The 12,870-nt window shown below is 36.8% G+C and overlaps 1 protein-coding gene across 2 annotated transcripts in view; it reads left to right on the forward strand.

The window, feature by feature from the left end:
• The window catches only part of CLDN16 (claudin 16), a 30,496-nt gene that overhangs the window by 2,649 nt on the left and 14,977 nt on the right, over positions 1-12,870 (forward strand). For both annotated transcript variants that reach the window (XM_009447017.5, XM_001161102.7), the window contains exon 2: positions 11,916-12,018. In XM_009447017.5, the coding sequence (XP_009445292.3) occupies positions 11,916-12,018 (103 nt within the window). The remainder of the gene's footprint in view (positions 1-11,915; positions 12,019-12,870) is intronic.

The raw sequence follows: 12,870 nt of genomic DNA on the forward strand, positions 1-12,870 counted from the left end.
CTAGGGAGGAGGAGGTTGCACTGAGCCGAGATTGTGCCACTGCACTCCAGCCTGGCGACAGAGCGAGACTCCGTCTTAAAAAAGAAGAAGAAGAAGAAGAAGAACCCTGTAACAAATCCGGCCCCCTTCTCTTTCAACAATCTCTTTACTTGTCAATATTTTTAAAGAGACAATAATCTCTTATAATAATTTCTACTTCAACAGGCCAGGATAGAAAGTTATATTTTCCACAAATTTGAAGGTTCTGATACTAGCTCAATTGCTCTTCTCTTTTCTTGCCCCCATCCTCGTTTATATATCACCTTTGGTCCATATAACAACTCACTTTATGTTTTTATTTTTATTTTTTTATAGATATGGTCTCACGCTGTCACCCAGGATAGAGTGTACTGGTGCGACCATATCGCACCGCAGATTCAAACTTCTAGGCTCAAGTCATCCCCCCACCTCAGCCTCCCTAGTAGCTAGGCCTACAGGTGCATGTCCCCACAACTGGCTAATTTTAAAATTTTTTTGTAAGAACAAGGGCTTTCTCTGTTCTCTAGGCTGGTCTCCAACTTCATGCCTCAAGTGATCCTCTTGCCTCGGCCTCCTAAAGCACTGGGATTATAGGAGTGAACCACCACAGCAGCTCACTTTAATCAATTGATGGACAAAAGTCAATGAAACAAGTGTTTTGTTTTGTTTTGATTTTTTAAGAAAAAAAAGGAATACCAATAGACAATTTAAATAAGAAGGAGTATTATACTTTTCCAGTTTTTTTTTTTTTTAGTATATTTGGATGATGTTGGCACGGGAGTTAGAAGAAGAGTTTTGTGGTTCAATTCAGTATAAAAATATATACAATTATATCATATAAAAGGAATGATGCTACTCCTACTAGAAGAGACAAAGATAAAGCAAAAACTGCTCCTGCCTCTCAGGAGCGCACATTTAATGAGGGGAAAACAAAGATACACATGAAACTATAATAAAAAGCATAAATAAATTCATATTTTGAGCAAGAAATAAATGAAGTATCATTGGGGAAGAAAATATGCGATGATTACTTCCTATCAGGGCCATCGAAGCAGGTCTCATGAAAGAAAAGGCATTTGAGCAAAGCCTTGAAACGATGTAAAGCATTTCAAATTGTAGAAATGGCAGCAGGGGCCTTTCAGATAAGGGGACAGAGTGGCAAAAGTGCAAAGTGAGGAAAAGCTCAGGGCTTGTTAGAGGAGTAAAGTGGGTAACACAAAGAAGGAGGCAGAAAAAGCTCAGATATTCTTTTTGCCTACCACACTCTACCTATCTCAAATGAAGTTCTTCGTATTAGGTAAAAATGTTAGGAAAGAAAATAGCACACAGAATTACGATGTGCACAGCCCTACATCAGTGACTAGAGGCCCTCAGCTACCATCCTGCTCTTGTCATTATTGATTCATTTGTGTCTCTGAGAAGACTGATAGGGAGAAGAGAATTTGGGTTTTGAGATTTTTCAAGCGTATATTTGCATCTTAACCCTTATTAACTGCCTTCTATTAAGCGAGTCACATTTCTTGTCTTTGGCTCAGTTTTTTCAATTGTATAGTTGAACTCAGTTGTTTCTAAGGTCCTTTTCAGTCTTTTTTTTTTTTTTTTTAACATCATGTCTCCATGACTGTCTGAAACTTCAGAGAGTTGGACACTCACTAATGGACTGGTGGTGTCTGGCACTTCTCCAGACATTTCCATTGGGAATCTAGTGGAAGGATCCTCCATTTTTCTGTAGCTTCATACACTCTCCCTTCCTTCATTCCAACTTCTCTTTTTCCTTCATTTCCTTGTTCCTTCCTTCCTCTTCTTTATTCCCCCTCTCTCTTTTCCTCCCTTTTCTTAACTCTCTCTCTTTCCCTCCTATATCCTTCTTTTTCTTTCTTTCTCTTTCTCCTTCATCTCTTTACCCCTTCATTTCTCTCTCTTTTCTTTCTACCTTTTGTCATTTCACAAATAATCTTTGACAACTTCTGTATACTTGGCACCATGGTGGGTACATGGTTATGAAGTAGGATGAGACCTGGAGCCTCCCTAGGCTACTGCCAGTGTAGCGAGTGGGACAAATAGGTGAACCGACAGTTATAGCACCATGTAGCACACACTATGATAATGAAAACCCTAAGCGAGTGGCTCACTTGGTCTTGGATAACCAGTGAAAGCTACCCAAAAGAAGAGATCTAAACTAGGACTTGAAGAACAGGTGAGTGAAGCAGGAGAAGTAGAGAGTATTCCAAGCTTAGGAAATGGCAGGAACTGAGATCAAGGTACAAGAGCGTTGTATGTTTGCGGTATTTTGTATATTTCATCATAGTAAGAATTTCCAGTTTAGAGAAAAGAATACAGGGGTTGGGTCATTAAGAGTTTTGCATAACATGTAAAATATAGATCTTATACCATAGGCAAGGGTTTGTCGCTGTAAGCAATATGTACATGTATTTTAGAAAGATTAATCATTCTGGCTATCTGTGGGGAGAGATTGGAAGGGTAAAATGAGGTATGGGGAGAACAACTAGGAGACTTTTGTTATAGACCAGAAGGGAAACAATAGTGGTCTGTACTTCAGTGACAGCAAGCATGAAGAAATATGAAATAAGGGAGGCTCTAAAAATGTCAAATTGATGAGAGTTATAATTGACTGCATGTGGGGAAGTAGGTGATGAAGAGACACAGTCAAAGTTGAAATCTGCCTTTCTGATCTGGGGCAATTGGAGGGGTGGTGATGTTACTCACCAAGAGTTTAAATGAATGAAAATTAGTATCTATACAGAAACCTTCATGGAGCAATGTCCCTGAACCATCCTACTATTTTTTTCTGCTTAGCTTATTATACAATACTTAGAGGTAGGAACACAATTCTTTACAATGGAGAAGTTTATAGATTTAACTTTATATCAGAGGGACCTGAGGTTAAATCCCACCTTACCAGGCAGTGGCTGTATGAATTTAGACAGACTCTTAAATAGCTATAAACCACATTTCCTATTAAGTAATGAGAGAATAATAATACACACATCATAAGTTTCTTGTTAGAATTAAATGAGCTTGTGTATCTAAAGCATTTGCCACAGCAGCAGGCAGATATGAATCAGCCAATAAATATTAGATATATTATTGTCTATTTGCAGTTTATTGGTTTGTTTTTGTTCTGGAGAAGGAGATGACATTTTGCGTAATGTTCGCTGAACAGAGAAATATAAGATTTAAATTCTATTCCTATTTTTGGTATTGCTTCTCTTGGAGAAATTTTGTTTACTTCTCTAAAGCTGTCATTTGCCTTTTTTTTTTTTTTTTTTTTTTTAAATCAGAATCTCTTTTTGTCGCCCAAGCTGGAGTGCAGTGGCATGATCTTGGCTCACTGCAGCCTCCACCTCTTGAGTTCAAGCGATTCTCCTGCCTCAGCCTCCTGAGTAGCCGGGACTACAGGCAAGCACCATCACGCCCGGCTAATTTTTTTGTATTTTTTGTAGAGACGGGGTTTCACCATATTGGCCAGGCTCGTCTTGAACTCCTGACCTCAGGTGATCCGCCCACCTCGTCCTCCCAAAGTGCTGGGATTACAGGTGTGAGCCAGCATGCCTGGCCACCCATTTTTATATTTACATCTATTTCCTTTTTGTCTGACCAGGGAAATAAGACAGATAATAAGTCCAATAGTGAAGGTTATTTATCAAATGCTCACATTTACAAAGAAAATAAATTGAGATAATAACATTGTTAATATGTTAACTACAAGATATGTAATTCTTAATTATTTACACTGAAATAGATAATTTCTTCACACAGAAGTTACTGAGCTCTCAATTATAAAAAGGAAAAAGTGTTTTCACAAGAAGATTTCATTTCCAGTTCATCTTTGTTAATTATTTATTGAGAACCTGCTATATACTGAGCACTAGTATGATTAAAATTTTATTACCTCAAAACAAAGTTGCTGACATTAGTATTTATTTTATCTGTATAATCAGGTTCTCTTCTGAGATTTCTATTTGCATTAATATTACAATTCTTTTAAACATAAAGTAAATAATAAAATTATTATATCCAGCATGCCCTTTGATTATATCCATTTTTTAAACTTTCCAATTGATTTCAAACTCTTTCAGCAGATGTTTGAGGCTACAAATGTTCTCTTATTTATCTCATGATTTCCTAAGTACCTAGCACTGATGTACATGAATGTGAACTCATGATGCATTTGCTCACATGAGTTGATAGAGCAGCTAGTAACACACTTAGCATACCTGTTGAAAGAATGAATATATTAATGATATAATATGAGGTGATTATTGAAAATCTCACATTGAACCTTAAATAAGAAGTATGTTTGTAATGAAACGATCATTTTTTTAAAGCAAGATTTCATATCTTGCTACAATTTAAATATTTTCAGGATATGTATTTTGCTCATTTTTAAAAATAAAATTGGAATACTAATCTGATTCTTGGGATATCTAATAAGGTTGACGAAGAGTATATTCTGGACTAGAGAATGTGGCTTTTTGCTTGGTGCTTTAAAGAGAGAAATAAAAAAAAGAGAGAAAAAAGAAATTGATAATTTGTAATAATTTACTCAACATAAATTGTGATCTTTATCACTGGGCAATAATCATTACAAAGTTGTAATGCCATACTTTTAAAAGGAAGACATTTTAACGTATGTAACCATTTAAAAATGTTAAAATGAAAATATTTAGCAAGTTCAGATACATAACGTAGGTCATATACCTGTGAAGAGCACAAAATTTTATTTTTCTACTAAGTTGGCATTACCCATTTCTTATGATTTATACCTTTAGCCAGTGCTCCACAAATAACCAGAACTAAAACAAATAAATTTTAGCAAATAAAGTCATGTTTTTCTTTCATATCTTATAAATGTAGGATATAAAGTAAAAAGAAAAGGCAACATTGATTATGATTATTTTAGTCTTGCTCCCTCATCTTTATTAAGGCCTGTATTGACTCCATTTAGGCCCTGGGATAGTAAAAAATATAATATAAAATGTAAAAGTAAAATGTTCAGAGTCTTGGTTGGAAAATTTAAATGCATTTTATGTTAAAATTGAAAATGTTTCCAATTTTAGTAGTCAAACGTTATTTACTACAATATTATTAAAACTTTTGCATCTTAATAAATATATCTAAGTAAGTACTAAGTAGGTATCTAAGTAGGAAAGTCACATCTTCAAGGTTAAAATATATTAGCACATGGATAGTAAAGTGGTGTGAAAATGATAAATTCTTACAATTTGTATATGCAAGGTGGTTTTTTAAAATAATATCTTAATAGCTTATTTTCTTTTAGTTGTCTGTACATTTATAATCTTAATGCATATTGACAAAAAATAATCTTGATAGCGGTTAACCAACAATAAACATTTACAAAATCTGCTGTGTATATTTACTCTCTCTCTCTCTGTAGATAGATAGATAGATAGATAGATAGATAGATAGATAGATAGATAGACACACACACAGACATAATTTCCTATGTTACTAGAGAAGAGATAAATGCCGAACATTGTTGAATGTCTCTAATTCTCAAGTATTTTTTAGTGTTTCTAATTCTCAAAAGATATATAAAAAGACAAGGCAGGCAAAATTGTTGCTGCTTATATTTCAAGATTGATAACAAAAGAGAAACTGGGAAAGATTAGGTTAGAGAAGTCTTCATGGGAGACTGCTACAGAGTCCAGAATAAGAAATCCCAGGATTAAGGAACTAATTTATGTCACTGTAACTCAACTTGGAAGAGTCATCATCTCTATGGTCTCCTAACACTTTTAAGTGACATCCTACTCATTTTTAGTACTGTGGTAAACACTTTCCAGAGCCAGTTGAGTAAACAAGGTCCAGAATGACACCAAATCAATATAAGCTCTTCAGTCTAAATCATAATTTTTTGGCTTCTGGATTTAGCTGTTTTTGTTTATTTAGTCAAGTAGAAATTGCACTTATTAAGTAGCAACTGTGCATATAATAACCATTTTCTGCTCCAAACTTCCAGTGAGAGTATATGAATTGATTGACAAATTGAGATTTTCTTATCCTCAATAAACATTTATTAAGCGCCTATTATGTATCAAGAGTAAGAGACTGTATGCTCCTTGAAGCCAGCTGCCATGTTTGTCTTTATTATCACTGTATCTCCAGCATTAATATAGTCGGCATGTTGACTAGTAAATGACAGGCATTTAATAAATATAGCTTGAAGAATGACAGATGGCCTATAATTGCACATACAAAAGATAATGCAATATTTTAAATGGTATAATAATATGAACAAATTCCCATGGGATTTCAGGGTAGAAAGTGATAAATGCCAGCTAGAGGGACTTGGGTGGTGGGAGGCTAATGAAAAAACAGAAGTCTTTAAAATGGGGCTTGAATAATAAGTAGAAGTTTGACAGGTTGAGAGCGAGGAGAGTTATTCTCATTAGTATAATTAGTATATACCAGGAAGAGAAAACTCAAATGCCTTAAGGAACCAAGTAGCCAGCGTTCATGAGAGAGGCAGGTTGGGTAGAATCTGTGGGGAACCTGGTGAGCCTGAGCTCCACCTAAATGGGAGCAGCCACTCCTTTCTTGCCAGTTGTTGCTTTGTGAGACTGATGAGTTCAGGTACCCAGAATGACCAAGTTTCTAAGGGAACCCTGAAATCTGAACTGTTCTGTAAAATCTCTACACATTTTTGGCAACTAATTAAGAGATTTTTTGCTTTCCTCATGCTTGTGACTTCTACTTTATTGTCTTACCTTAAATAAACCTACCTCTCTCCATTTAGCAGGTAATCCACTCTTCACTTTTGGGAACAATAGATATTCATTGAAACAATATACAAATTAGCATTGTTTTAACGTTATTTATTAATACATAAGTTGCATGTTAGAAGGAGAAATTTTAAATTTAGAATCCTCTATTTCAGACAACTCTGTCAGATTAAAAGTTATTACTTAACATTTGCATTTTTTACCCTTTAAGAAAGGTTGACTATAGTATTTGAAACATCAGTCTGCTTTTTAAGAACCCTGTCTTAAAATTTTCAAGAATTTAGATTTGCTTGCTTTTTGGTTTCTAATAAGCCATTTTACAACAGAGGAATAAGTAAATGAAGATGATAAATTATACCAGAGAGCATTCCTAAATATAATAAAAAACATGAAAAATTGTAACCTTGTCTTTTGTGCACAAAGGCACCTTTAAGTGTGTCTCCAGTGAGTGCTACATTAACACAGAAGTTTAGTTAATTACAGCCACTATTCTCACGTACCTTAACTGAGTGTGAATACCAAGCCATCTAATAGTGTGCCCCTGAGCATTAATACCTAATGAAATTGGATTCCTTGTTTTCTCTAATGAGCTCATTGCTTTTCTAAATATGGTCATTGCAGGTAAATGATCAATAGCCTTGAAACTGATACCACTACTGAATTATTTTGGCACGATGGAAATTTATTAGTGTAAAATAAGTATTTTTGAATATGCATTTCAGATCACTTTCTAAATAATGTCACGTAGGACAGGAATGACCATAGTAGGCTAGTTTGTTTCAGTGGCTGGCTTAGACAGTAAGAAATTGTGGACAGTCGCTGTCTGATTTACAGTACAGTGGCTTCAAACTTGTATCACCTAGTTTGAGCTAAAGTGAACTGGATGCAGCGTGTCCCTGTTCATTAAGACACTGCGGGGCAGTCAGCTTTGAGAAGATCTGTTTTCTGTTATGATACAGCAGTTCTGTACAAACTGTCTCTAATATATTAGTTTCCTATAGCTGCCATAACAAAAGACCATAAACTCGGTGGCTTAACAAAAGATAACTTTATTCTCTCACTGTTCTGGAGGCTGGAAGCTTACAATCAAGAAGTTGGCAAGGCTGCGCTGCCCCTGAAAGTTCTGGAAGAATCCGTTCTTAGCCTCTTTCAGCTTCTGGTGGCTGTAGGCATTCCTTGACTTGTAGCTGCATCCCTCCAATATCTCTGCCTCAGAGGTCACATTGCATCTTTCTTTTCTGTCTGTTTCTCTCCTGCATGTGTCTCTTATAATGAAATTTGTCAGCCCACCTGTATAACCCAATATGATCTCAAGGTCCTCAGTTACATTTTCAAAGATCCTTTTTCCAAATAAGGTCATATACTGGTGGTAAGAATGTGGACATATCTTTCTGAGGGCCTCCATCTTTCTCCACCTTCACAGTGGTTAGTTAGTAAAGCCTAACACAGCCACTACTCAAGTCATTATGATGTTTAAGCACTTTACTACCACTATTTTTATTTATTGAGCATATCATTTATATTGTGTGTGTATTTGTAATTTTTAATTCTTATAACCATCCTATGATTATCTCCCGTATACAGATAAGGAGATTGAGGATCAAAAAAGGTAAGATCTTCCCCAAGGTTACAATATAGATAGTAAGAGTTTCAATCTATATTTAATATTTAATGCATATATAAATTTAATTTCTGTGTAATGCACATATAAATTTAGATGTCCACATTATTTAGAAATTTATGTGTTGAATTTCACAAGATAGCTGTTTATCATTAGATTTTTTGATCTCTGTGTTACACAGGATCAGATAATCCTCCAGAAAGTCCAAGAATTGTTTCCAACTTAAACCTAAGGAGGAGCATGCCAAGGTGAAGTTCGCACAATAATAGCCTTGGGATGAGATCCAAGTTAGGGCTTACTTCACCCAAAGCTATCATCCAATACCCAATTCTGGATTACTTTATTTTAAAATGGATTTGGAATTCTTTTTAAAAAAATGTTTTTAGGCTGGGAACGGTGCCTCACGCCTGTAATCCCAGCACTTTGGGAGGCCGAGGTGGGCGGATCACCTGAGGTCAGGAGTTCGAGATCAGCCTGACCAACACGGGGAAACCCCGTCTCTACTAAAAATACTTAAAAAAAAATTAGCCTGGCGTGGTGGCGCATGCCTGTAATCCCAGCTACTCGGGAGGCTGAGGCAGGAGAATCGCTTGAACCCAGAAGGTGGAGGTTGCCATGAGCCGATCGCGCCATTGCACTGCAGCCTGGGGAAAACAGCGAGACTCTGCCTCAAAAAAAAATTGTTTTTAAACATTTGTAACTGTTTAAACAATTTTTTAGCACATATGCATCTTCTTAAATGGGATACATAGTAATGTTTTGATACATATAATGTATAGTGATCCCATTAGGGTAATTAGCATACCCATCATCTCAAACATTTATTTTTTTGTTGGAAACATTAAATATCCTTTTTTCTAGCTATTTGAAATTATATCACTATTAACAATAGCCATCCTAGAGTGCTATAGAACAGGGGTCCACAACCCCCAGGCCACAGACCAGTACTAGTCCGTGGCCTGTTAGTAACTGGGCTGTGCAGTGGGAGGTGAGCAGTGGGCAAGTGAGCATTACCGCCTAATGGTGGACAGAAGCTCCACCTTCTGTCGGATCAGCGGCAGTATTCGATTCTCACAGGAGTGCAAACCCTGTTGTGAACTGCACATGCGAGGGTTCTAAGTTGCATGCTCCTTACAGGCACGTAATGCCTGATGATCTGAGCTGGAACAGTTTCATCCAAAAGCATCCCCAACCCCCTACCCACTGGTTCCATGGAAAAATTGTCTTGCACGAAACCGGTCCCTGGTGCCAAAAAGGTTGAAGACCACTGGTATAGAACACTGGAACTTATTCCTCTTATCTAGCTGCTATTTTGTATCTCTTAACAAATCTCTCCTTGTTCCCTGGCCCCTACCCTTCCCAGCCTTCAGTATCCTCTGTCTTATTTTTTACCTCGTGGTTTTTTTTTCTGTTTGTTTGTTTAGACGGAATCTCGCTCTGTCGCCAGGCTGCAGTGCAGTGGCGCGATCTCGGCTCACTGCAACATCCGACTCCCTGGTTCAAGCGATGCTCCTGCCTCAGCCTCCCGAGTGGCTGGGATTACAGGCATGCACCACCACGCCTAGCTAATTTTTGTATTTTTAGTAGAGACGGGGTTTCCCCATTTTAGCCAGGATGATCCCGATCTCCTGACCTCTTGATCCGTCCGCCTCAGCCTCCCAAAGTGCTGGGATTACAGGCGTGAGCCACCGTGCCCGACCGAGATCAACTTCTTATAGCTTCCACATATGAGTGAAAATATGCAATGTTTAACTTTCTATTCCTGGCTTATTTCATTTAACATTATTCAGTTCCATCCATGCTGACTTAAATAAAAGAATTTCATTTTTTAAATTGTTAAATAGTATTCCATTGTGTAGATATACCATATTGTATTTACCCATTGCTCTGTGGTTGGATATCTAGGTTGATTCCATGTCTTGGCTATTGTGAATAGTGTCACAAAGAGCATGGAGGTGCGCACATATGATTTCCTTTCCTTTGAATAAATGCCCAGTAGTGAGATTTGTTGGATCATAAAGAATGGGTTTTAAACACACTGCAATGCTCAGGAGCACACCCACACACTGCTGTGTTTGAGTCCTATCTCCTCCATTAACTATGCTTTCTTGGGGTTATTACTTAACTTTCCTGTGCCCCAATTTCCTCATTTGTAAAATGGATGATAAATAATATCTCTTAACGTCCCTTAAGAAATAAGAAAAATAATAATATGCTAAATAGTAACTGCTTTATGGTATAGACTCTGTATTGAATAATTATTACCAACTATAAGTATTTTACATATAAAGTAGTAATAGAGGTAAAACATTCAGAATCGCGATGAAGTTGCAAGCAGTAGAATTTTATTTGGCACATAACACGGCCTCAAAAAATAGCATGGGGCAGAGAGTTTCATACTGCATGTATTCCTGAATATTATTTTATATTCCAAAGCAAAGTGTTCTTATGTTTTTTTTTCTCCCCACAGCAATTTAACCCCCTCCTTTGCATTCCTCATCCCACCCTGCTCTGTTATTTATTCTTTCTTGGGGAAAAAATTAAGTTTTTATTTTCCAAGATAATTCATAGTTAAACTTTACTAAACTATTCCCAGATACAGAAGGTAATTTGAATCCATAACTGGGTCAGAGGAAACAATTGTATTAGCTCTGTTCCATATGCGTGAGCTCTATCAAGAACACCTGAAACTATTTTCTGTTGGCATGTTTACGATTCTAAGAAATCTATTGTGACTTATGGTTTGTAGATAAAGTATGAGAAGGTTCAGGGAACTGGTACCTTCTAGCTCTAAGTGGATTCTTAGAGTCACCTGCACATCATTTCCAAGTAAAAATGGATTACAGTCGTCAAGTTGTATGAAATTAATGCTCAATCTGCTTACATCCTTTACATAGCTTAAGCATTTATAATATATCATTGGAGCAATAAATAAGACTTGGGGCCTTTATATATTTTATTTATTGGCATCTTTTCATTTATTGGTTTTCTTTGCTAATTATTTTATATTTATAAACTTCATATATAAAGATAATATTTTTCTTCATGGAACTCAGTATTCGTGATAAAGAAACAATATATATTTTTAATAGACTCAAGGTGTCAACAGTTATCATCTATTGTTATATATATATATTTTTTTTTGGTGAGTAAATGTCAGCACAGTGACATGAAATGATGTTTTTCCATAACCATAACTCAATGGTGGAAGCAGCCACAGATATTTAAATATATTTATTTCTGGTTTTATCTCTTCCAGACGTGACTTATTTCTCTACCCCCACCCTTCATGAGGAAGTGGATTCATTTCCTGGCCCAGAAAGTCTTCAATTGTCAGTGCTTAAGGGAAAATATTCTAATATGCATTGTTTGTTGTAAATGAAGTTCTGATCACATGTGTAACCACTTACTTTGCTATCAAACACAACCACCAACTTCTCTTTTTGATCAAGGGGAACTGAACTGTGCCTGCATGAATTGTTTCACACGGTGTCTTCTCTAACATCTAGGTGAGCACAAAATGCCGAGGCCTCTGGTGGGAATGCGTCACAAATGCTTTTGATGGGATTCGCACCTGTGATGAGTACGATTCCATACTTGCGGAGCATCCCTGTACGTATGCCTTAGAGCTCACTGCTTGCCAGGAAGGGAAAGGGACAGAAAACTGAGTTCAGGTTTCCATTTTGCGCTTTGTTTTCTATTGTACTATATTAAGGTTCGGTCCAGTTTGTAATGGTTAGAAATTGAGCTCATCTCGGAAATGTGAATTGAAATATATACTTCAGCACATTTTCTCTTTTCTCATAAATTTGTAAATTCGTTGAGGGAAAAATATTATCTTATTCATCTCTGCTGTCCCTCAGAGGGCCAGGCATAGTGCTTCATACGCAGCAGGCTTACAGTAAATGGTTTTTTAATTGAAATAAATTCTTTAGGGTGCTGTAATTTCATTATTAAACTGGACGGGTTAGGGGGAAAGCATTTCAGAGATGTTTTAAGCTATGATTTAGTTCAAATAGAAAGTTTACAGTTATTTCAGTTGAAGGTTAGCTAAGAAAGAGAGAGTGGCAGAGGCAGAAAGAGGCAGACAGCCAGAGAGAGAGACATAGACTATGGGGATCAGTGGAAGAAAAAAACCAACACATGTGACACACTGTTACAGGCAATATTGAAGCTGGCTCCCTTATCTTCCTTACTTTTAGCTTTAAATTATAGTTAAAGCCAGGTGCAGTGGCTCACACTTGTAATCCTAGCACTTTGGGAGGCCAAGGTGGGTGGATCACTGGAGGTCAGGAGTTCGAAACCAGCCTGGCCAACATGGTGAAACCCCATCCCTAATAAAATTACCAAAAAAAGTTATCTCATCATGGTGGTGGGAGCCTGTAGTTCCTGCTAGTCAGGAGACTGAGGCAGGAGAATCACTTGAACCCAGAAGGCAGAGGTTACAGTGAGCCGAGATCACAC

The sequence above is a fragment of the Pan troglodytes genome, chromosome 2 (genome assembly GCF_028858775.2).
Source record: "Pan troglodytes isolate AG18354 chromosome 2, NHGRI_mPanTro3-v2.0_pri, whole genome shotgun sequence".
Lineage (NCBI taxonomy): Eukaryota > Metazoa > Chordata > Mammalia > Primates > Hominidae > Pan > Pan troglodytes.